Source organism: Giraffa tippelskirchi, chromosome 7 (assembly GCF_054371585.1).
Source record: "Giraffa tippelskirchi isolate mGirTip1 chromosome 7, T2T-mGirTip1v1.2.pri, whole genome shotgun sequence".
Classification (NCBI taxonomy): domain Eukaryota; kingdom Metazoa; phylum Chordata; class Mammalia; order Artiodactyla; family Giraffidae; genus Giraffa; species Giraffa tippelskirchi.
This window is the reverse complement of record NC_137281.1, coordinates 151,128,669-151,154,428: the sequence shown is the minus strand read 5'-3', so window position 1 is coordinate 151,154,428 and position 25,760 is coordinate 151,128,669. Positions and strand designations below refer to the sequence as shown.

General features: G+C 40.1%; 1 protein-coding gene across 1 annotated transcript in view; it reads left to right on the top strand.

The window, feature by feature from the left end:
* Nucleotides 1–25,760, top strand: part of LOC145513656 (uncharacterized) — a 117,614-nt gene that overhangs the window by 72,200 nt on the left and 19,654 nt on the right. The window contains exon 2 of the mRNA XM_081510595.1: nt 20,028–20,162. Within this exon, the coding sequence (XP_081366721.1) occupies nt 20,046–20,162 (117 nt within the window). The 5' untranslated portion in view covers nt 20,028–20,045. The remainder of the gene's footprint in view (nt 1–20,027; nt 20,163–25,760) is intronic.

Below are 25,760 nucleotides of genomic sequence, written 5' to 3'. Positions count from 1 at the left end.
GCATCAGTTAAAATAATTCAACTAAAGGAGTTTGGCAATACTGCTATTGGATCAATTATATGAACAGTCGATGAATGCAATCAAATCCAAAAGAGTCGCTGTCTGATGGTGAAGCCCTTGGAAAGAATGCGGGAATAGATTTCAGTGTTCTCCATCATGACTGAGCTGTATTCCACCTGTTAGATGTTGATGATAACAATATCTATATCAGACTTTATTCTCTTGGGCTCCAAAATTCCTGCAGATGGTGACTGCAGCTATGAAATTAGAAGACACTTGCTCCTTGGAAGAAAAGCTATGACAAACCTAGACAGCATATTAAAAAGCAGAGACATCACTTTGCCTACAAAGATCTGTATAGTCAATGTCATGGTTTCTCCAGTAGTCATGTATAGATGTGAGATTTGGACCATAAAGAAAGCTGAGCACTGAAGAATTGATGCTTTCGAACTGTGGTGCTAGAGAAGACTCTTGACAGTCCCTTGGAGAGTAAGGAATTCAAATCAGTCAATCTTAAAGGAAATCAACCCTGAATATTCATTGGAAGGACTGATGCTGAAGCTGAAACTCCAGTATTTTGGCCACCAGATGAGAAGAGCTGACTCATTGGAAAAGATCCTGATGCTGGGAAAGATTGAAGGCAGGAGGAGAAGGGGACGAAAGAGGATGAGATGGTTGGATGGCATCACCAACTCAATGGACGTTGAGTCTGAGCAAACTCTGGGAGATGGTGAAGGACAGGGAGGCATGGTGCATTGCAATACTGGGATCGCAAAGAGTTGGACACAACTGAGTGATTGAACAATAGCAACAAAAAATATCAAGGGTGATATTAACCATTAACTTAAGCCATAAAGAAACACTGGTTAATAAAGAATTTTAAAAAGTACTCATGTATATACCAGTAAACTGTACAAACACTTGGGTGTCCAGAGGGTAGTTTGGATAGCATATGTGTCTTATATGTTCCTTTTAAAATCAAATATTAGAAAATATGTCTTCTTTGCACTTCACTCCTTCGTATCTCTTTATCTCTTTGTAAAACTGCATTGTAACCACTTGAGGACCAGAATTATACTGGGAATATAACATATATTTAATGAATATTTAATAAAGTTAAAATTGAAATGGGATATATGGAGATATATCAGTAGCAGAATAAGGCAGAAAAAGTCAGTGGAGAGAGAGCCTGGCACCTGCTAAGCCCTTTGAACAATCACAGTTAATCCTTTAAGTGTACTACATACATCTTTCCATACATCTTCCTTTCATCTTCATGGCAGTCCCATTGTAAAAACCAGTTATGACCTCTACCTTACAGAGGAAGAAACTGAGGTTAGAGAAAGCTTAAAAAACTTGCCTAAGGTCAACTTCAGGTAAGTGGCAGAGACAAATTTCAAACATAAATGTAAAAAAAAAATAGAAAACCAAATCCAAAGTCCACAATTCTGAATCTTCAGTCTTCCAGATTTCAAAAATCCGTTTCCTCCTTTACCTTTCACTCTCAAAGACTATAGGATTCTTCTTGTACAATACCAGGCTGCTGCTGCTGCTGCTGCTGCTAAGTCGCTTCAGTTGTGTCCGACTCTGTGCAGCCACATAGATGGCAACTCACCAGCCTCCCCTGTCCCTGGGATTCTCCAGGCAAGAACATTGGAGTGGGTTGCCATTTCCTTCTCCAAGGCATGAAAGTGAAAAGTGAAAGTGAAGATGCTCAGTCGTGTCCAACTCTTCGTGACCCCATGGACCACAGCCTACCAGGCTCCTCCATCCACGGGATTTTCCAGGCAAGAGAATTGGAGTGGGGTGCCATTGCCTTCTCCACAATACCAGGCTAACCAGTCAAAAATTAATTTCTTTTACTGTTCATTAAACTAAACAATGTAAACATAGACCTACTGAAATTTGAAAGACAGCCTATATGAAGCTCAGTTTCAGTCTATTAATGTTGGAAAAATTGTGTTGTCCACGAGGATAAACCAAACCTAAAGGCATGCTTGGGACCCTGCCTAGGTTTGTGTTCTGTCCGTCCCTCTAGAGGGGTTTAGGGAAGGACCTACTAGGATTTGATTTTCTTTGCTCATCAATTTATGGGGATAACTCATTTTGTTTTACTGCAAAAGTATCTACATCTTTGACATTTTATAATTCACATAGGTCAGCCTGATTGTGCTAGTGGAATAGAACTGTGGAGATTTCAATAACAAACATTCTGAGCAGAGTTTTCACTGTTCCCATAACACCTGAGTAGATATATGGAATGTTCCCTTGTGAAGGAGACTGGCAGGGTATCTGGCTCAAAGAAAGATAGAAGGCGAAAAAGAGGATGAGAAGACGAAAAGAACCTGGCTCCTTTGAAAATAACTTATTAAAAAGAGGGTTTTGCCCAGGAAAATGTTGGCTTTGGCTGCTCTCTAGTGGTGGGCGATGTTCACTGTCAGCAATTCTTTCTGCCTAGTTTCCACGTTGAAGGGCAAGATGGAAAAATCCAAACGTTTGCTTGGACACCTAGAGCTGGGTTGCAAATACACACACACACACACACACACACACACACACAGAGTCTTACACATGCATACACATGTGCAACAAGCCTGGGGGAGAAGGAGAAGGTTGGAGAGAAGGTTTCTCTGGGCAGGAAAAGAGAAAGGGGACAGAAAGATGGAGTCTTCTATGACAGCCAGAGAAAGGCCTGAGAGCAGAGACAAATTCCAAAGTCAGAGTCTTGGGCTCTGGATGGCCGCACTCACTTTCCTCTTTCCTTCATTACCGGAAGCAGCCACAGAAAGGACTCATCTTCCTCACTGACATCCAGTCTAAATTTAGATACTGTCGTTTCTAAGATTGGAGTTGCGTCAGCTCCAGAGTTGTAGCTGGTAGTTCAGAGCTGGCTTCTTGCACAGATCTACGGAAAATGAGCAGGAGAAATGGAATATGGCGGTTGGCCCCTGTGACCCTCGCTTCCTGGAGGAAAGATGTACGTAGGCCACTCTTGACTTCTTTCCACCTTGAATTACTCAGCAAAAGGTGGCAGAGTCCAGGAGGCGGTGGACCTCTGGGACCACATCCCAGTTTTCCCTAAATCATATTTTGTACATGACTACACATGTGCTTTGTTTCATAAGTACTTACTGAAAAGGTCATTAAGTCAACCATTTTGGGGTTGTTTGGTTTTTGGCAATGTGCTGTTTTGGTTGACAGCTGACTTATAGCTTATGTTTGATTTTATCTCTGCACTGATTTTCTATGAAAAGATATGCAGTTACTTTATCCCTTTATGTCCCAGTTATTACATTCATAAAATGGTGGTGGCAGGGGAGGGAGGCTGGTTGATATTCTGGGCTCCTTTTATCTCTGACATTATTAAATAGTATTATTCATCAAAGACACATGTTAAAGATAGCAAAAAATATATATATATATATATATATCCTGGGTTATGTGAGAGACCCTTTGAGTCCCAGCCAGCTGAGCAGTGGTTTGCACAGAAAGGACGACTCAACACAGGATAACAGGTAAGCGCACAGTGGTGACCTGAGGGACTTCCGTAAAGAAATAAGATCGTAGCCATCAGCAGAATAAAGAGCCCACGCAAGATTCCCTTCATTCCGCCATTTTCCAGGTCTACTTTCTTCGTTGTTTATGACTCTATATGTAAAGCAATGTGGGGAATTAAAGCAATGATTTGGATAATTCAAGCAGAGAGAAACTCCACAACACACACATATGCTGCAATTATCTAGACATTTCAGGCAGAAGTGGAGCTCAAGCCCGAATTATCAGGATAGTGCTTCAATTCTTCTGAAAAACAGCAATGTTAATTGCCTGACACACTCAATGTGGTATCACAGGAAGCTGATGAGAGAGTAAAATTCTCACTTGACATGACTAAAAAGGAGAGCGTGGAATAGAAATATTCCACATCAGCTGAAACTTAGTAGGAAAAGATAAAGGTAGTGAAGTGATGACTGCTAACACAGGTTGCAGAGTACACAGGAAGGCTTTTATAAACAGGCCCAGGGAAATGGAGAGATGGAGAAAATTAAGGCTGCTAAACAGTGAGGATGGGTATGAAACTGATGACAATTCTAAAGTAGCTGAGAGACTGAACTCATTCTTTGAATCTAGTTTTAACAGGAAAAATGAAGCAAACAAGCTTGGACTATTAAGATACAATGAAAACCTAGCAACAATCAGGCGAGGGAACAGAGAACTTGGAAATTTTGCACACTTATAAATCAGCCAGACAAGCGCCTGAGATTACTAAGAGAATTGGTTGATATGAGTTACTTACTAAACGGTTCACACTTACTTTTTGATAAACAGAAATTATATAGCTAGGATGGTAGTAAATGCCTTAAAAAAAAAAAAGATACCACAAATCCTCTTTCTGAAAATTGTACTATTTCGTGAAAGGGCAGTGCTACAAATCTGAGGTTCAAGTAGTAAATAAAAGATGGACAAAATACTACTAATGTATATTTAAACTATGGTTCCCTTTATGACCAATCCAGGCAAACAGTAAATGCTTAATAAGAATAGTGATGAACCGCAGAAAGGCAAAGCAAATAAGATAGAACATGAGTGACCTGTCATTAAAACATTAAAGTCCAGGAGGCCAAAGTCTGCTGACAAAGGCAAGAGATTTTCAACATGTAATGCAATGGAAAGACCATGTCTTATTAACTTTGTGACTGACCAATTTACTTAATCTCTCTGTGTCTTATTGTTACTACCCTTTTTACATGAAACTCCCAATTTTCCTGGCATTCCAATGAGCACACGATGTAGATAAAATATCTAAAATTGCCCTGGACTGTAGCAAATATTAATTCCCTTACCTTTCTATTAAGAATCACCTGCCTCAGCTTTTGGTAGATAAAATTTGGATCTTTTCTGAATAGTACTCCAGGTAATTGTAGAAAATCTTATGGTTGGAACAACCAGTAACTTCATCCTGAACACAGATGTAAAAATCCTCAACAAAATATTAGCAAACTAAATTCAATAGTACATTAAAAAGATCGTATGCCATTATCAAATAGGATTTATACCTAGGAGACAAAGATGGCTTATCATACACAAATCAATAAATGTGATACACCACATCAACAAAAGGAAGGGTTAGGATCATATGATCAGCTCAATAAATACATGGGAAATATGGAAGTGAAAGTGTTAATCACTCAGTTATGTCCAGCTCTTTGTGACCCCATGGACTGTAGCCTGCCAGGCTCCTCTGTCCATGGAATTCTCTAGGCAGGAATACTGGAGTGGGTATCCAGTCCCTTCTCCAGGGGATCTTCCTAACCCAGGGATTGAATTCTAGTCTCATTCATTGCAGGCAGATCCTTTATGTCAAATTAAAAACAACCTTCACATCAAGGAAAAATCAACAAAATGGAATGGAAGAAAATATTTGCAAACCGCATCTCTAATAAGGGGTTATTATCCAAAATATGCAAGAAATTTATACAACTCAGTATGCTTCCCTAGTAGCTCAGCTGGTAAAGAATTCACCTGCAATGCAGGAGACCCCAGTTCGATTCCTGGGTCAGGAAGATCCAGTATTCTTGGGCTTCCCTGGTGACTCAACTGGTAAGGAATCCGCCTGCAATGTGGAAGACCTGGGTTCAATGCCTAGTTTGGGAAGATCCCCTGGAGTGGGGAACGGCTACTCACTTCAGCATTCTGACCTGGAGAATTCCATGGGCTGTATCCATCCATGAGATTGCAAAGAGTCAGACTGAGCAACTTTCACTTTCAGTAGCAGAAACACAACCTGATTAAAAAATGGCCAAGGAACCTATACAGACATTTTTCTAAAGAAGACTTCAGTTCAGTGCAGTTCAGTTCAATAGCTCAGTCGTGTCCAACTCTTTGCAACCCCATGAATCGCAGCATGCCAGGCCTCCCTGTCCATAACCAACTCCCAGAGTCTACCCAAACTCATGTCCATCGAGTCGGTGATGCCATCCAGCCATCTCATCCTCTGTTGTCCCCTTCTCCTCCTGCCCCCAATCCTTCCCAGCATCAGGGTCTTTTCCAATGAGTCAACTCTTCACATGAGGTGGCCAAAGTATTGGAGTTTCAGCTTCAGCATCAGTCCTTCCAATGAACACCCAGGGCTGATCTCCTTTAGGATGGACTGGTTGGCTCTCATTGCAGTCCAAGGGATTCTTACAAATGGCAAAAAGATACATGAAAATGATCCCAACATCACTAATCATCAGGGAAAGGCAAACCAAAACCACAAAGTATCACCTCCTATCTGTTAGAATATCCATTATAAGATAAAAAAGACGAGAGATAACAAATGCTGGCAAGGATATGAAGGAAAGGCAATCCTTGTACATTTGGTGGGAATGTAAACTGATATAGCACTAAGGTAAGGAGCATGACATTTCATCAAGAAGTTAAAAACAGATCTACCACATGATACAGCAATCCCACTTCTGGGTTTACATCTAAAGGAAACAAAACCATTATCACGAGGCGATATCTGTACTCCAGTGTTTGTGTGTGTGCTCAGTAGCTGCGTCATGTCCGACTCTTTTGGAACCCCATGGACTATAGTGCCAGGCTACTCTGTCCAGGGGATTGTCCAGACAAGAATGCTGGAGTGGGTAGCTATGCCCTCCTCCAGGGGATCTTCCTGATCCAGGGATTGAAACTGTGTCTCCTGTACCTGCCATATTGCAGGCAGATTCTTTACCACTGAGCCACTGGGGAAGCCCCTCTCCCATGTTAACTGCAGCATTATTCATGATAAGCAAGTTATGGAAACTAAACGTTCACTGATGGATGAATAGATAAAGAAAATTAGACAGAGATAGATGATAGAATATTAGTCAACCTCAACAAGAAGGAAATCCTGCCATTTGTGACAACATGGACATTATGCCAAGTGAAATAAATGAGAGAATGACAAAAACTGCATCATATCATTTATATGTGGAATCTTAAATAAAAAGCAAATTCATAGAAAGAGAGAGTAAAAACGTGGTTTCCAGGGGCTGGATTGTATGGAAAACAGACTGGTATATAAATATAAACTTTTGTTTATAAGATAAACAAGGTCTGAGGATCTAATGTATAACATGGTGGCTATAGGGCTTCCCTGGTGGCTCAGATGGTAAAGAAACTGCCTGCAATGCAAGTGACCTGGATTCAATCCCTCAGTCAGGAAGCTCCCCAAAGAAAGATATGGCAACCCACTCTAGTATTCTTACTGGAGAATTCCATGGACAGAGAAGCCTGGAGGGCTAAAGTCTGTGGGATCGCAAAGAGTCGTAAATGACTGAGTGACTAACACACACACACACACACACACACACACACACACACACACAGGGTTTCCCAGGTGGCTCAGTGGTAAAGAATCCATCTGCCAATGCAGAAAACACAAGAAATGCTGGTTTGATTCCTGGCTTGGGAAGATTCCTGTAGGAAATGGCAACCTGCTACAGTATTCTTGCCTGGGAAATCCCATGGACCAAGGAGCCTGGTGGGCTACAGTCCATGGGGCCACAAAGAGTCGGACACGACTGAGCACATACACACATAGTTGATAATACTGCATTATATAATTGGAATTAATTTGCTAAGAGAGTAGAACTATGTTCCTGATAGAACTGTTCATCACCAACTGCCAGAGCTTACTCAAACTCATGCCCATCACGTTAGTGATGCCATCCAACCATCTCATCCTCTGCCGTCCCCTTCTCCTGCTTTCAATCTTTCCCAGCATCAGGGTCTTTTCAAATGAGTCAGTTCTTCACATCAGGTGGCCAAAGTATTGGAGTTTCAGCTTCAGCATCAGTCCTTCCAATGAACACCCAGGACTGATTTCCCTTAGGATGGACTGGTTGGATCTCCTTGCAGCCCAAGGGACTCTCAAGGGTCTTCTCCAACACCACAGTTCAAAAGCATCAATTCTTCGATGCTCAGCTTTCTTTATAGTCCAACTCTCACATCCATACATGACTACTGGAAAAACCATAGCCTTGACTAGACAGACCTTTGTTGGTAAAATAATGTCTCTGCTTTTTAATATGCTGTCTAGGTTGGTCATAACTTTCCTTCCAAGGAGCAAGTATCTTTTAATTTCATGGCTGCAGTCACCATCTGCAGTGATTTTGGAGCCCCCCAAAATAAAGTCAGCCACTGTTTCCACTGTTTCCTCATCTATTTCCCATGAAGTGATGGGACCAGATGCCATGATCTTAGTTTTCTGAATGTTGAGTTTTAAGCCAACATTTTCACTCTCCTCTTTCACTTTCATCAAAAGGCTCGTTAGTTCTTCGCTTTCTCCCATAAGGGTGGTGTCATCTGCATATCTGAGGTTATTGATATTTCTCCAGGCAATCCTGATTTCAGCTTGTGCTTCATCCAGCCTGGCATTTCTCATGATGTACTCTTCGTATAAGTTCAATTATCAGGATGACAATATATAGGGTTGACATAGTCCTTTCCCGATTTGGAACCAGTCTGTTGTTCCATGTCCAGTTCTAACTGTTGCTTCTTGACCTTCATACAGAATATACATGACATGTATCAAATCATCCTGTTGTATGTTTTAAATATATTACAATTTTATTTGTCAAAAAATTAATGAGTGAATAATATTTATGACATAAAAAATAGGAATAAATATATAGTTAGTGTTTTACCTCTTTTCATTAAATTAATGAAATGAGTGAACTAACTAATTAATTCTTGCTTTTGTATGAAATAAACCAATTTGTTTCCTACAGTCTTCATTTGGCTGATTGCAACCCTGTGGTCTGTTTCCTAAAGATTGGGAGTGAAAATGGAGGCTTGAGGGGTTTTGTGTTTTTTAATGCAGTGAAGCATTCATAATCCATGATTCCTTTTGATAGGACTTTAATAGTCCTTGATCGCTTCCTTCTTCTCTGACATGATAACATGCTACAGGTTTAATGTTCAGTTCCTGCTTTAAACCTGGAATATATCATATTTCCCAAAGAACTTGATTCCCCTTGTGGTTTCTAAGGGTGCTCATCACTACTGGATTTGTCATTATTTTTAGGCTACTTCAGGGGAAATAGATAAAAAATTGTTTTAAGTTTTTTTTTAACAACTTTATTAATGTATAATGAAGGGACAATAAATTCCAAGTATCTAAAAAGTACAATTTGATCAATTTTGACACCTGCAAACACTTGCAAAACTATAATTGAGACAGCAAATAATTTTATCACCCCTAAACATTTCCTCTTGCCTCTTTGTAATCCATGCCTCCTTCTACTCCTGTCCCTAATCAACCACTGATCTGCCTACCATTAATATAAATGAATTCACATTTTCTTGAATTTTATATGAATAAAATCATATTTTACATGCACTTTTTGATAAACTTCTTTCACTTAGTATAGTTATTTTGAGATTTATCCATGTTGTTGTATGTATCAATATATCAGCTTCAGGGTGAATATATTTCCGTTTCTGTTGGGTGTGCAGGAGTGAAATACCTCAGTCATATGGTAATTGTTGTTTAGCTTTTTAAGAAACTACCAAACTGTTTTCCAAAATGGTTATACCATTTTACTTTTTTTCCAGCAGTTTTTAGTGAGTTCTCGTTGATACTGAGGTTTCAATTTATGTCTCTCTGACTACTGATAATGTTAAGCATCATTCATGTGCAATTTTGGCTATTTATCTTTTTTGTGAAGTGTCTGTTCAAATTTTGCTTATATTTTCATTAGACTTTTTAAGCTAATCATTGAGCTTTGAGAATTATTTATACAGCACTTTAATATTTGTGTTGTATTAATATTTTCTGCCATTCTGTGGCTTGACATTTTTTATTTTCTCAGTGGTGCCTTTAGAAGAGTAACTGTTTTGCATTTTGTCCTTTAGAAGAGTAACTGTTTTGCATTTTGTTTGATTAAGCTTAGCAAACTCTTGTTTTATGGTTTATGCTTTTTTATTTCTAAGAAAAGCACCACAAGTTTGCAAAAATGTTCTCCTGTGTGTTCTTCTAGTTGCTTTATAGATTTAGATTTTATAGATAAAGGTATAATAAATCTGAAGTTAATTTTTTATATACTGTGTGATGTAGGGATCAATATCATTTTTTATCATTTGGCTATTTAGTTGGTCAAGCATTATTTGTTGAACTTCTTTTCTCATAAACTGTGTCGACAACTTTGCTGAAATTCGACTGCTCATATTTGTAGGGATTCTGTTTTTGATTCTCTTGTCTATTTCTCTCTCTTTTTACCAATGTTTAACTGGATATTTAAAGCCTTGTACATACAGTGGATTACCAATTGTATATTTAAGTCTTGAAAACAGATATTTTAAATCCTCCACATGTATTCCTTTTAAAAACTGCTTTGGTTATTCCAGGTTTTTAAAAATTTCCTCATCAGGTTTAGAACCAGTTCAGCAATTTCTATAAAAATGCTTGCTGCAATTTTTATTGGGAATGCATAGAAACAATAGGTTATTTGGGGGCAAATAGTCACCATACAAATATTGAGTCTTATAATCCATGAAGGTGACATACTTCTCCATTTATTTAGGTCATCTTCAATTTTTCTCTGTAATTGAAGAATCTCCACAAATAATGTAGTGTAGTATGGCTTTTAGTGTAGAAGGCTTGAGCACTTTCGTTAAATCTGTTCCTGTCATGTTTTATGAAACTATAACATAACATTTTAAAATAAAGTCTAATTTTTTAATATTTAAGACTATAATTAATTTTTACATAATTCATTTGTATCCTGTGACATCGCTAAATTTGTTATTTTTAATAATTGTTTTGGACATTTCTTGTGATGTTTTATGTAAACAACCATTTCCTCTATAAATTGGGGCAGTTTCATTTTTCCTTATATTTATACCACTTTTTAAATTTATTGCAATGGCTAGGCCCTCCAGCATTATGTTGAACAGAAATGACCAAAGTGGACATGCTTGCTGTTTCTGATTTCAAGGGGAAAAAATTTCAATATTTTATCATCCAATATGATGTTGACATTGGCTGTAGATCTCTGTAGTTTTTATAGATTAATGAAATTCCCCACTATTCCTAAAGTATACAAGTTCACTGATATGGTTTCAGATGCCACATTGCAACTAAAATTTAAGAAATCTCTACTTGTGTTACATGAAAAAAAGGCGACTTGTTCTTCAGGTATTTCAAACAATTGGACAAATATTTTCTCATAAGACAATCAACACATTTCAGCATACAGCAGAAGTACTTTATGTGTACATCTGATTTTATCACCTAGCATAAGAACAATATGTGTAAACAAGAGACGAGATTAAACAAAATTAATTACTTTTACAGCTTCATCAAGAACATTCATAACGGTGCTTTTTTGAAAAACCACACATGCATTGAGGTGAAGAATATAATGACTAATTAATACCATTGTGCACTACTGCCTTGGTGAAGGCTAAATCATCAGTAACGTTACCCATGATTGCTTTTGCACTTTTCATGTAAAATGTCAACATAGTGAAAAAGGTAAATAACATCTTATTATTGAGAAAATAGTTTGATATTATGGATTCCTGTCAGGGTCTCAGTTTCCCTCAGTGTTCCACTTAGAGAGTATTTCTCCTAACTAGTTCAGCCATACACGTAAAAGCATGACCATTATGAGGTCAATACTAAATATCCTGAATCTTCAATGAAGTTTCTCTTTCACAGGTCGACACGTGAACACTGCAGCACCCTACGTGAGCTCTGGGAATTGTTTCCTTACAGCAATTCTTCACCTCGACTGATGAACGGTTTCCCTCAACTCAGTATTTAGTCAAAGGCTTGAGTAGACTTCTCTGCATTTTTCTGGAACTTTTCCTCATTTCTAGCCATCTGTTCCACAATATCTACCTGCCTCAGCTTCCAGTCTCTGCTTTTCAAACTCAACTTGGTTCTGTTTTTGCCACACCTGAAAAATGCCTTAAAGTAGAAATTCAGGGATATTACTGAGCTCATACTTTTGTTATCCTTTTCTGAGATGCCATAGTCACTCATTGCTTGCTTGCAAATGTCTGAAAATAGAGTGCATGTGACATAGATTTTAGTTTTCTAATTGTTCATCATTGAAAAGAAAATTTCATTCAGTTTACTCTACCATGCTCAGATAGAGAAGTCAAATTATTATATTTTTTAAGCCCAATATTTCCAGTGGGTTTTTCCAATGATTTTTTTTTCTCACTTTATGATTACATTTTTCCATATTTCTTGAAATATTTTAAAATCTTGATTCATCTTTTCTCTAATATTTTCCTAGAGATTGTATATACGTAAAGCAAGTCCTTTCTTGCCTTTTAAGGTAGTTATAACACTCTAGTGTTTAGTTATCACAACCTGTGGGTTTGTGTTCCCTGGGGGCACCAGCTACTCTGACTGCTAATGTGATTTGGAGAGGAATTTAGGAAAAAGCATTCATCTGTGTTAAGGCCTAATGTGTTTAAGGAGAAGGGAAGGGATGGACCTCAGAACTGAGAAATCCAGGTATGAGAGATCCTCTGTGACCGCTCCCATTTGCTGTCACTCCACCACGCAATTCTTGTGGTCATTTCATCTTCTAAACCTAGAAAAAGCAGTGGAAGGAGGCTGTTTCCCTAGAGTATCACATCAGCCTTAAAGGTTTTGAGATGAAGCGGGGAGGAGTGAATGCTTGAGGAGAATTGGTACCATCCACTCTTCATTACAGTTGGGTTTTGGAATTACCCTTTTATTAGCACTGACTGGTTCACTGCTGCAGGTTCTCCCATTAAGGGGGCAGTCAGTGATTATCTCCAGGTACCAGAGGCAAACAGCATGAAATATCCACTTACTGTCTCAGTCTTCATTTTCTGACTTTTGCTAGAATTTTCCACAGGTTTTTTTATTTTGCTATTTTTGTTGTTGTCAGTAGCTGGGGTCCAAATCTTCCTTTTGTTTCTAAGATTTCTCCAGGACTTGAAAAATAACAGTTGAAGTGAGATATCACTGCCATTTTGCTATTCAGTTGTAATTGCAAATCTCTCTCAGTTTTCTTGCTTAAAATAAGGATAATATTAATATTCATCTTATAGAGTTCTTTTATTTTGTATTTATTATTTATTTACTTTTGGCCACACTGGCTTTTCACTGCTGTGCATGGGCTTTCTCTAGTTGGAGCAAGCAGAGGCTACTCTAGTTGTGGTGAGCAGGCTTTTCATAGCCGTGGCTTCTCTTATGGAGAAGCACAGGCTTCAGTAGTTGCGACTTGGGGGCTCAGCAATTTCGGCTCTCCAGCTCTAGAGCGTGGGCTTAGTAGTTGTGGTACACAGGCTTAGCTGCCGTCCGCCATGTGGAATTTTCCCAGACCAGGGATTAAATCTGTTTCCCTTGCATTGGCAGGCAGATTCTCAACCGCTGGACCACCAGGGAAGTCTCATCTTATAGCATTTTGAGAAAATTAAATGAGAAAGTACCCATAACCCAGTGCCATCTAGAACAGTGTAAAAACTCAGTAAAAACTAGCTGTTACCATTCTTACTAGAGTAATCATTACTTATGAAACATTGAATAAAACAAATCCAAAGAGAGAGTCCCTAGGACTGTAAGGAGAGCCAACCAGTCCATCCTAAAAGAAATTAGCCCTGAATATTCATTGGAAGGACTGATGCTGAAGCTGAAACTCCAATACTCTGGCCACCTGATGCAAAGAACTGATTCATTGGAAAAGACCTGATGCTGGGAAAGATTGAAGGCAGGAAGAGAAGGGAACGACAGAGGATGAGATGATTGGATGGCATCACCGACTCAATGGACATGAGTTTGAGCAAGTTCTGGGAGTTGGTGATGGACAGAGAGGCCTGGAGTGCTGCAGTCCACGGGGTCACAAAGAGTCAGACATGACTGAGTGACTGAAATGAACTGAAGAGAGAAATCTATTGTCACTGGGTATATTTATTATATGGGCTTCCCAGGTGGCTTAGTGGTAAATGCAGCAGACTCAGGTTTTATCTCTGGGTTGGAAGAACCCCTGGAGTAGGAAATGGAACCCACTCCAGTATTCTTTCCTGGGAGATCCCACGGACAGAGGAGACTGGAAGGCTATAAATAGTCTATGGAGTCGCAAAAGAGTTGGACACAACTGAACAACTGAGCCCGCATATTTATTATACTTAGTATATTTACTTACTAAGCCACCTAATTTTATATTATTCAGGTGTATCTTTCCATCTTGTCCGCAGCATTTCAAAGGAGGCAATTTGTCAATGCTGTGCTAAAATTCAGGGGCATTACTTCTAAATAGGGCTCTGCTCTAGTTCACCAAGATAAAAATGATCCAAAAATAAAATTGAGTAGTGCCAATATGAGATTTTCACTGCAAATTAATATTTAAAAGTGAGGTAATAATCACTATGAGAGAAGTGCTCACACCTACATTTTAAGTGAACAGATTTCTCAAAATTGACAATAATCTCACCAGGCAACCATTCACAGAACCCTATTTGCTTGTCTTCTATCTGCTTGCACCTTCCTTTTAATCAGAGTTCTTCAAAAATTTGCAAGAATGGTTTAGCAGTCTCAAAGTAGGGACTCTTGGTATTCAGGGAAATCACTTATTTTGATCAGGAGATTTAAGCTCACTGAGTGAGGCTGGTTCTTGATTACATTTCCTGCCCTCATTTAGGCTTTTTCACAGTGAGTGTAAGAGAAAATGGGCTTCCTATATGGCACTAGTGGTAAAGAAACCACCTATGAATGCCAGAGACATAAAAGACGTGGGTTCGATTTCTAGGTTGGGAAGATCCCCTGGAGGAGGGCACAGCAACCCACTCCAGTATTCTTGCCTGGAGAATCCCATGGACAGAGGGGACTGGTGGGATATGGTCCATCGGGTTGCAAAGAGTCAGACACGACTGAAGTGATTTAGCATTAACGCATGCATACTCAGCTGTGGTTCTCCAAGTCACTTTGCGTTCCAAGGGCAAATGTGAACAGAAAGATTTTGGTTTACTGGAATCCGCCTTCTTTATGACCCCGGAGGCTACCGTTTAGCTCAGCTTCTCAGACCACAATCTCCTTCCCTTGGTGAATTCACTCAGCATCTCATTTTGCCTCTAGCTGTGCTTCTTGATCACATTAGTCCATTATCTTCCTCCCCTACACACACACACACACACACACACACACACACACACACACACACACACACCCCATTTTGAGCTCTGCCTTTCCTCCCAGAAAGCCCTGGTCCTGATCTAATTATGCATATTTTTTCACGCTATCTCAGAACCTGCCTACCAGAGGGAAACAAGACGGATTCATCTTCATCAAGTCACAAAAATCTTTGTTAAAATTTTCCTTCAGGACAGTGGGCACCTCTTGGTCTTGCATTTGCACAACTTAGCGTAGCCCTCTCAAGTACTTCCTCTCATCCTGATTATCATCATCAGTATGCTCTTAGGTAAGGGTTGGGAAGATCCCTGGAGAAGGGAAAGGCTACCCACTCCAGTATTCTTGCCTGGAGAATTCCATGGACTGTATAGGCCATGGGGCAGCAAGGAGTCAGACATGACTGAGTGACTTTCACTTCACTAAGCTGTGTCCACCTGTGGGCTTGTGAGCCACTGGACACTTCTCAGAGCGCCCTGTCTCTAAGCATTCCACTCTATACCTTGCACTTTTGTTGTAGGACATTTCTTCACTCCTTGTATCCTGAGCTGACCCGAGACTTGCTTCTCAGACACCGCGGTCTCTTTGAATTCCTCTTTTTTGTCCAGAATCAGATCCAAAAGAGTAGCTTTTGCTTTTGTGCTTCTATTTGTTTTCTCACTTTTTGAGAGAAGATATACCTGTAGATTGCTTCCCTGCTGGCTCAGTAGTAAAGAATCTCCTGTCAAACAGCAGACGTGAGTTCCATCCCTGGATTGGAAAGATCCCCCAGAGAAGGAAATGGCAACTCACTCCAGTATTCTTGCCTGGGAAATCCCATGGACAGAGGAGCCTGACAGGCTACAGTTCACGGGGTCGAAAAAGAGTCAGACACAACTTAACGTCTAAACAACAACCATATACCCAGAAATAATACTTGGATATACTTGTTTCTTTTTTTCTTAAGAGGCATCCTTTTCCTGAGTCATCTCCCAATTATCCATTGTTGTCTCTATTAGAATATTATTCTTCATCCCTCTTTCTAAACTTAAACATATCCCAGGGCACAACATGATTATTTCTGTCTTTTCTACAAGATAAAATTATTTCCTCATTGTTATTTATTTTTATTTTATTCGTTTATTTTTGAGTGGGCAGGGTTAATGGCCACATAGAAGGATTAACTATAAAATACTTCCAGAACTGGTGACTGTTTGCCATGTCGTGATTAACATTAACTACTACTAAAATAATAAAGTATATCTATATATCCAGCTAACTTTTCTATCTGTGAGGGATTAACAGTTCAGACATAGTAAACAGTATTTCTAAAATTTATAATCTATACAGACACATAAGCCCACAGATAGTACACTGAGAAAATAAAGGTAAAATGAAGTTGTCTTAACTTATTTTGTTCAACAAACTTCCACAGACACACACATCCCCCACATGTCTTCCAAAGGTCTTAATTTTGGAGTTACATAATTTTTCTCTTATAGAATTAAAAAAATGAACACCAGCTGCTTCCTGTAGCCAAAGTACTACAGAGATAAAACTTCTTGCAAACTCAACAACCTGAAAATAGAATTCTTTATTAAAGTGAAATTGTGGAGAAATATAATTAATCAAATATGTATAGGCTTCCAGTTTCAGTACTTTGGGAGACAACAAAGCTGATTCATGTCTTTTGTTCTTAATATTTTCTTTGTTGGAAGAAAAGCATATGCCTATTTACCTAATTCTAAAACACGACCCACAGGGGTTAGTGCTTCAGTGGAAGTATAAGGGTTACAGGGTGAAGGATTGTGATGGTCAGTTTACGCGTCAACTTGGCTAGCCTATTGTGCTTGTACTTAATTGTGTCCAACACTTTGTGAACCTTTGGACTGTAGCATGCCAGGCTCCTCTGCCCATGGAATTTCCCAGGCAGGAATACTAGAGTGGGTTGCCATTTCCTCCTCCAGGAGATCTTCCTGATTCAGGGATTGAACCTGCGTCTCCTATGTCTCCTGAATTGTAGGCAGATTCTTGACCCGCTGAGCCATCAGGGAAGCCCATATTATAGTTCCCAGTTATTCATCACACACTAATCTTGGTGTTAGTGTGAAGTATTTTGTAAATTTAATTAACACTCATAGTCAGCTGACTTCAAGTAGAGTACATTATTCTGGATAATCCCCATGGACAGAGGAGCCAGGCAGACTACAGTCCATAGGGTAACAAAGACCTCTGTCCGACTGAGCAACTTAGAATGCACGCATGCGTGTGTGTGTGTATATATATATACACACACACACATACACTTAGTTACGCAGTGGTGTCTGAGTCTTTACGACACTATGGACTGTAGCCTGCCAGGCTCCTCTGTCCATGGGGATTCTCCAAGCAAGCATACTGGAGTGGGTTCTCATGTCCTCCTCCAGGGGATCCTCCCAACCCAGAGACTGAACCCAGGTCTCCCACATTACAGGCAGATTCCTTCCTGTCTGAGCCACCAGGGAAGCCCATATATATGTATGAATATATTTATGTATGTATGTATGTATCTTACTGGTTGGATCTTGACAGATACAGGGATTAACCCTGGGTTACTGATGTGGAGACTCTGAGCTATACCTTAGAGAATGAGTAGAGTCTAACAGGTAGAGTCAAAGCTACCGGACAGTGGAAAGATATGAAAGTTGTCATACTTCTGAGCTCCAGTATTATCTTTCCATTCCTTCATCTATCCCTCATGCTCTTACATCCTCTAGTATACACTAATCATTTTAATTAGCTGCTTTCACAATGCTAATATTTACTGTTTCGAGCACCTATTATACTCTAGGCTTGTGTTTGTTTTTTCCACTTCTCATGACAATGATTACTATTATTTTATGAATCAGAAAATAGGTTCTCAGATAAAGTTCAGCTAAAATCTTTATTCCATATCTTTGTGGTTTTGTCAGCTCTATTTCCACTGGAGATAGGCATCCTAATATCAGTAAGAGATGATGACTGTGAGCCTGAAGGAAAAGACACAACATCTCAAAAATGACCACAGAACAGTCTATTGAAAATGAGCGCTCAAAATACTGTCTCTGAGTAGTAAAAGAAAAGTGTTATTTCAGTATTTTGTATTTAATAAAGAAAATCAGAAATATTTTATCACATTTTGTATTTTTCAGGATTTCCCAGAGATACAGAATATATATGTATATAAATATATACACACATGCATGTATGTATATGTGTGTACAAGAGAGATATATTATACACACACACACACACACACACACACACACACACACATATATATATATAGAGAGAGCGCCATTATGAGGAATTGTCTCATTTGAATATGGAAGCTAAGTTCCACAATTGCTGTCTGAAAGCTGAAAACCCAGGAAATCTGTGATATAGTTTAGTCTTTGACTCCAAAGGCCTGACAACCAGGAGAGCTTTTGATACCTGGGGCTTCCCTGATGGCTCAGATGGTAAAGAATCTGCCTGCAATGCGGGTGACCCGGGTTCTTCAATCCCTGGCTCAGTAAGATGTCCTGGAGAAGGGAATGGCTACCCACTCCAGTATTCTTGCCTAGAGAATTCCATGGACAGAGGAGCCTGGTGGGCTACAGTCTATGGAATCGCAGAGTCAGACATGACTGAGCGACTAACACTTTCACCCTTTATGGTATCTAAGTTCAGGGTAAGAGAAGACAAATATTCTGCTCAAGCTATCAGAGAGGAAATTTATCCTTCTATTGCAATTTCCTATTGCCTCTGTGGTAGATCAGATGGTAAAGAATCTGCTTGCCATGCAATTTCATTCTCTTCAAGCCATCAATAGATTGAATGATGTCCACCCACACTGAGGAGGGAAACCTGCTCGACTCAGTTTACTGATTCAAACACTAGTGTCATCCAGAACACTAAATGATTTTCCCATTTCAGCAGTTTGAGAGTAGGTTTCTTTCAAGGAAGGTGAAGAAGAAAATTTACTGAGGGTATAGGATTCCAAGGGCTCCCCCTGTGGTTCAGCTGGTAAAGAATCCACCTGCAATGCGGGAGACCCTGGGTTGGGAAGATCCCCTGGAGAAGGGAAAGGCTGCCCACTCCAGTATTCTGGCCTGGAGAATTCCATAGACTGTATACTCCATGGCGTCGCAAAGAGTCGGACACGACTGAGTGACTTTCACTTTCACAGGATTCCAAAGTGCGAAAGGAAGATGGACAGTGCAATGAAAGAGCTAGCATGTGAGCTGGCTACACCTAGAGACTGTCTTCTGATTTTACACAGAGCATGCCAGCCATGTGGAAAGAAGAGCAGACTAGAGCAAGGAGCTGGAGCTTGGGTTCTTTAGAGTCCAAAGAATTCCTTACCCATTGCCTTTTGGCTGACTGGACTCAAATTACATAAATCTTAGTCATCTTTTGGCCTGGTCCTGCTGTTGCCCGTAATGCAGGTTTTACTGCTTTATTCCCTGCCTTCCATAGTTATCGCTGATCTGAAGCCTTTGCTCAGAGTCCAGCTTTCTCAGTGTCTTGGACTGGCCTGTCAGGGTCAGTCAGCAACAGTTCTCCAATTGCCTGGAGCGCCATCTCAGCCCTCTTGATGTCTAGCTCCTGTCTCTCCTGCCTGGGATTTCCATAACTTGGCTTACGGTACAGCTGTCCTGCAATGAGCTTGCATCCAGCCTGCCATAAGGAAGACACCTCTCTTTCTGCCAAGCATATCACTCTGTCCATCCTATCTGATGCCTCTTCATTTCAAAACTCATGACACAGGGAGACCAAGCTCTGGGACCTGCAATCAATTTTATATTTTCTAATTCTCATATAACCAAATATTATTACTTTGGGAGGCCCATGGAGTTTGCTATAAAGAGTTTTTGCCTGTAAAGGAGCATACCTGTTTCTCTTTCAGCCACAGGAAGCAGAAACAATGCCCTTCCTATTGCAGAGGCACCTGCATGACACAGGAGCGGGACTTGAAGGTATTCAGCTGAGTCAGGGCACGTGGAACCTTCTGGAAACTAACCATATGAGTAATTTACAGCAGGTATTTTACAAAAGCATTGGCTGGGATTAAAATACTGTTTGTAATAGAGTAGATAAAGCCCTGCAGATTAAAGTGTGATCTTTAGACTCGTTTGTAAAATATTGAGGATAAAAGCCCTGACGTAAAAAGGTGACATCCTAGAGCAAGTTGTGGGACAAGAACTGAGCATCTTGAGCTTAAGAGGATCAGTAGGACTTGGATGGTGCAAGATGAGGAATTTGGCCCAGATTAGAAGAGATTCTTAGGAAAACCTAGTAAAGATCTTTCAAAGACTTCTTAAGAAAGAAAAATAAATATTTTATCAGAATCCCAGTAGATATCATTTCCATTTTTCTTAAATATAATTAAACCTAAAATAATAGACAATGACAGATATCACTTTATTTTCTCATAGTGTAGGTCAATATTTTCAATTAATACTTTTCCCATCTTAATAAAAACTCAAGTTGAAGAATGCCAAATTACTATTATAGATAGGGCATCTGCATGGGACAGATCTTACCTGTTAATTGCCCTCAAGATTAATTAATTAGCTAGGCAAGTATTTATTGAAAGACTATGTGCTTGACCCTCTTCTAAGTACTTGCTATATGTATCAGTGAAAGTAACAGATTTTTAAAAATCTCTGCCCTCATGGAAAAGCCAGCTTAGTAATGTTCTGTAGAGAAAGCTACCATGATAAAGCCTGTTTCTGCTAGAATAGAAAAATAAAGACAGAGAAGAGGAGACAAAGAGAGAAAATACATGAATGAAAGGAGAAAGCTTCTTAGTCTTATGCTGTAATCTTACTCACACGTGGTAGTCCAGGTTTATAGAGTTACTCCACTGATACAATCAAGTATTAGATATTAAGTGGGAATTGAAATAAAGGTATTTGATATTATCTACTCTCAATTCCAATAATTATTATTGATTTAATTGCAGGACTGTGAAACTCTCTGGGCAAAATTGTGTATTATGTGTCAGTCAGTTCAGTCGCATAGTCATGTCTGACTCTGCGAACCCATGAATCTCAGCACGCCAGGCATCCCTGTCCATCACCAACTCCCGGAGTTTACCCAAACTCATGGTATCGAGTCAGTGATGCCATCCAGCCATCTCATCCTCTGTCATCCCTTTTTCCTCCTGCCCCCAATCCTTCCCATCATCAGGGTCTTTTCCAATAAGTCAACTCTTCCATGAGGTGGCCAAAGTATTGGAGTTTCAGCTTCAACATAAGTCCTTCCAATGAACACCCAGGACTGATCTCCTTTAGGATGGACTGGTTGGATCTCCTTGCAGTCCAGGGGACTCTCAAGAGTCTTCTCCAACACTACAGTTCAAAAGCATCAATTCTTCGGTGCTCAGCTTTCTTCACAGTCCAGCTCTCACATGCATACATGACCACTGGAAAAACCATAGCCTTGACTAGATGGACGTTTGTTGGCAAAGTAATGTCTCTGCTTTTTAATATGCTATCTAGGTTGGTCATAACTTTTCTTCCAAGGAGTAAGCATCTTTTAATTTCATGGCTGCAGTCACCATCTGAAGTGATTTTGGAGCCCTTCAAAATAAAGTCAGCTACTATCTCCACTGTTTCCCATCTATTTCCCATGAAGTGATGGGACCAGATTCCATGATCTTAGTTTTCTGAATGTTGAGCTTTAAGCCCACTTTTCACACTCCTCTCTCACTTTCATCAAGAGGCTTTTTAGTTCCTCTTCACTTTCTGCCATAAGGGTGGTGTCATCTGCATATCTGAGGTTACTGATATTTCTCCCGGCAATCTTCATTCCAGCTTGTGCTTCTTCCAGCCCAGCATTTCTCGTGATGTACTCTGCATATAATTTAAGTAAGCACGGTGACAATATACAGCCTTGACATACTCCTTTTCCACTTCGGAACCAGTCTGTTGTTCCATGTCCAGTTCTAACTGTTGCTTCCTGACCTGCATACAGGTTTCTCAAGAGGCAGGTCAGGTGGTCTGGTATTCCCATCTCTTGAAGAATTTTCCACAGTTTATTGTGATCCACACAGTCAAAGGCTTTGGCATAATCAATCAAGCAGAAATAGATGTTTTTCTGGAACTCTCTTGCTTTTTCGATGATCCATCGGATGTTGGCAATTTGATCTCTGGTTCCTCTGCCTTTTCTAAAACGAGCTTGAACATCTGGAAGTTCACGGTTCATGTATTGCTGAAGCCTGGCTTGGAGAATTTTGAGCATTACTTTACTAGCGTGTAAGATGAGTGTAATTGTGCAGTAGTCTGAGCATTCTTTGGCATTGCCTTTCTTTGAGATTGGAATGAAAATTGACCTTTTCCAGTCGTGTGTCCACTGCTGAGTTTTCCAAATTTGCTGGCATATTGAGTGCAGCACTTTCACAGCATCATCTTTCAGGATTTGAAATAGTTCAACTGGAATTCCATCACCTCCACTAGCTTTGTTCGTAGTGATGCTTTCTAAGGCCCACTTGACTTCACGTTCCAGGATGTCTGGCTCTAGATGAGTGATCACACCATCATCATTACCTGGGTCGTGAAGATCTTTTTTGTACAGTTCTTCTGTGTATTCTCGCCACCTCTTCTTAATATCTTCTGCTTCTGTTAGGTGCATACCGTTTCTGTTCTTTATCAAGCCCATCTTTGCATGAAATGTTCCCTTGGTATCTCTAACTTTCTTGAAGAGATCTCTAGTCTTTCCCATTCTGTTGCTTTCCTCTATTTCTTTGCATTGATCGCTGAGGAAGCCTTTCTTATCTCTCCCTGCTATTCTTTGGAATTCTGCATTCAAATGGGAATATCTTTCCTTTTCTCCTTTGCTTTTCCCATCTCTTCTTTTCACAGCTATTTGTAAGGCCTCCTCAGACAGCCATTTTGCTTTTTTGCATTTCTTTTCCATGGGGATGGTCTTGATCCCTGTCTCCTGTATTATGAGTTAATTCTTCTGGAAAAATGTAGCTGAGTAAAAATAGGGTTGCAGAGTAGAAAAAGAAGGCACTCCAATTAAAAAAAAAATGTTTAAAGAAGAAGGCTGTAGTGGATTGGTGGAGAAGAAGCAAGTTTGAGTAAACAAGAAGGAGATCAAGAGTCTAAAAGAAATAAGCTGCAAAATACTTTTTAGCATCAGTCCACAATATGGAAATGATGCTTTGTTTCATTTTTTCCCCCTCCCTTTTCAAGTCCTCAATTAGGCCCTAAGAAATGAGTCAGTGCACCTTTAAAACTTTCCGCTTAATCACCTATAGTGAATGCTCATTTAATGATTGTCTTTTTGTACCAAACAAGAAGTAACAATGCTTTTAGCAAAAGAAATGGAATGAGAGAGAAATTGCCTAATCAGCCCTGCTCATGCAGTGCTTTGTGAGAAAGATTATTGAATTTTCAGTCTCTGCAGAATTTTAATGAAGCTCCATCTTCCTGGAAAATCCGGCCCTTTGTCAACAGAGTTCAATAACTCGACCACCCATGTAATAAGATGTACCACTAGAAATCTTTTGCTTTGCCAAAGCCATAGGCTTGCTTAGAAGTATCCAGGAAATATGGAAGCACTTGCTGTGTCTGCCATCATAGATAAAGCTCTGGTGGTTATGGTTAAAATATAGTTTTTGTAGTATGATATAAGTACCGTGTGCACTGTTTCTATCATAGCCAATGTGTGCTCTATTAATATTATGTGAAAGTGTTAGTCGCTCAGTCATGTCTGACTTTGCAACCACGTGGACTGCAGCCCACCGGGCTCCTCTGTCCATGGGGTTCTCCAGGCAAGAATACTGGAGTGGTTTGCCATTTCCTTCTCCAGGGAATCTTCCCAGCCCAGGGATCAAACCCAGGTCACCTGAATTACAGGTGGAATTAATATTATAGCCCAAGTTAAATAACAGTATTAGTCAGGACTCAATAATGTTAGCAATAATTATGTCAGGACTTCCCTGGTGGTCTAGTGGTTAAGAATCTGCCTGCCCTCAGAAAACTCAAACAGGGGCTCTGTATCAATCTAGAGGAGTGGAATGGGGTGGGAGATGGGAGGGAGGTTCTAAAGGGAGAGGATATATGTATACCTATGGCTGATTCACGTTGAGGTTTGACAGAAAACAACAAAATTCTGTAAAGCAGTTTTGCCTCAATAAAGAAATAAATTAAAAAAAAAAAAAGAATCTGGCTGCCAATGTAGGAGACACAGGTTTGATCCCTGGTCCAGAAGATTCCATACGCCAGGGGTCAGCTAAGCCCATGCACCACAACTACTGAGCCCATAAGTGGCAACCACTGAAGCCCACATGCCCTCTCACTATCTCCACTTTGCCGATGAGAAAACTGAGGTTTAGTGTGGTAGATAGAGCGATCCCAAAGGTGCCTGTGTCCTAATGCTTAGAGTGAGATGGAGAGATTTTCTGGGCCTGATGTAATCACAAGACTCCTAATATAAGGGAAGTAGCAGAGAAAAGACACACAGACGTGATTATGGAGGCAGGGGCTGGAACGATACAAGAAAGCTCCATGAACCAGGTGACCGCTAGAAGAAGGAAGAGGTGAGGAAACAGGTTCTTCTCTGGACTGTGCAGAAGAACCAGTCCTGCCAGGACCTTGACTTTAGCCAAGTGAGCCTGGTTTCCAAATTCTGGCCTCCACAATGGTAAGAGAATCAATGTGTGTTGTTTTAAGCCATCCAATCTGTGGTTACTATAGCAACAAGAGGAAATGAATGTACTTAGTAAGAGTAGGTAATTCCCAGAAAGTTAGTCACTTAGGGCAGGATTTCTCAACCTTAACTCTACTGAAATTTGAGGGTGGGATTTCATCATTGTGCATGCTGTCCTGTGCATTGTAGGATGGTGAACAGTATTCATGGTCTCTATCCACAGTTGTTGGTGGCATCCCGTTCTGTTTGCAACCATTAGAAATACTTTCAAATGTTGCAAAGTGTGTTAGGGGGATTGTCCCAATTGAGAATCACTGACCTAAGGGAGTGGTAGAGTCGAGATGCAAGCTGAGATTTTCTGGATCAAAAAGGTTTCTTTTAATTACTACAGTCTCTACTGCTTCATCAGGTGATAGGGTGCACATGTAATTGTTAATCGTCAGTGAGAACTTGCCCCTGGGGTTACACAAGTCTAATATTTCCCTAGAAATCCAGTTTGCTGCTGCTGCTGCTGCTAAGTCGCTTCAGTCGTGTCCGACTCTGTGCGACCCCATAGACGGCAGCCCACCAGGCTCCCCCGTCCCTGGGATTCTCCAGGCAAGAACACTGGAGTGGGTTGCCATTTCCTTCTCCAGTGCATGAAAGGGAAAAGTGAAAGTGAAGTCGCTCAGTCGTGTCCGACTCTTAGCGACCCCATGGACTGTAGCCTACCAAGCTCCTCCATCCATGGGATTTTCCAGGCAAGAGTACTGGAGTGGGGTGCCATTGCCTTCTCCAAAATCCAGTTTAAATCCTTTCAAATCCTTTGTCAGTTATCTTAGATTGGGTTTGGAATGTGAGATGCTTACTGGAGATCAAAATCTATGAAATTAAGAAAGGGGATCATTAGTGAGCAGAGGAGAAGCTGAAGAGCAACACAGCCTTACCAACCCTCATCCAACCCAGGAGAGCACTCCAGAGAGAAGAGGAAGTGGTCCCA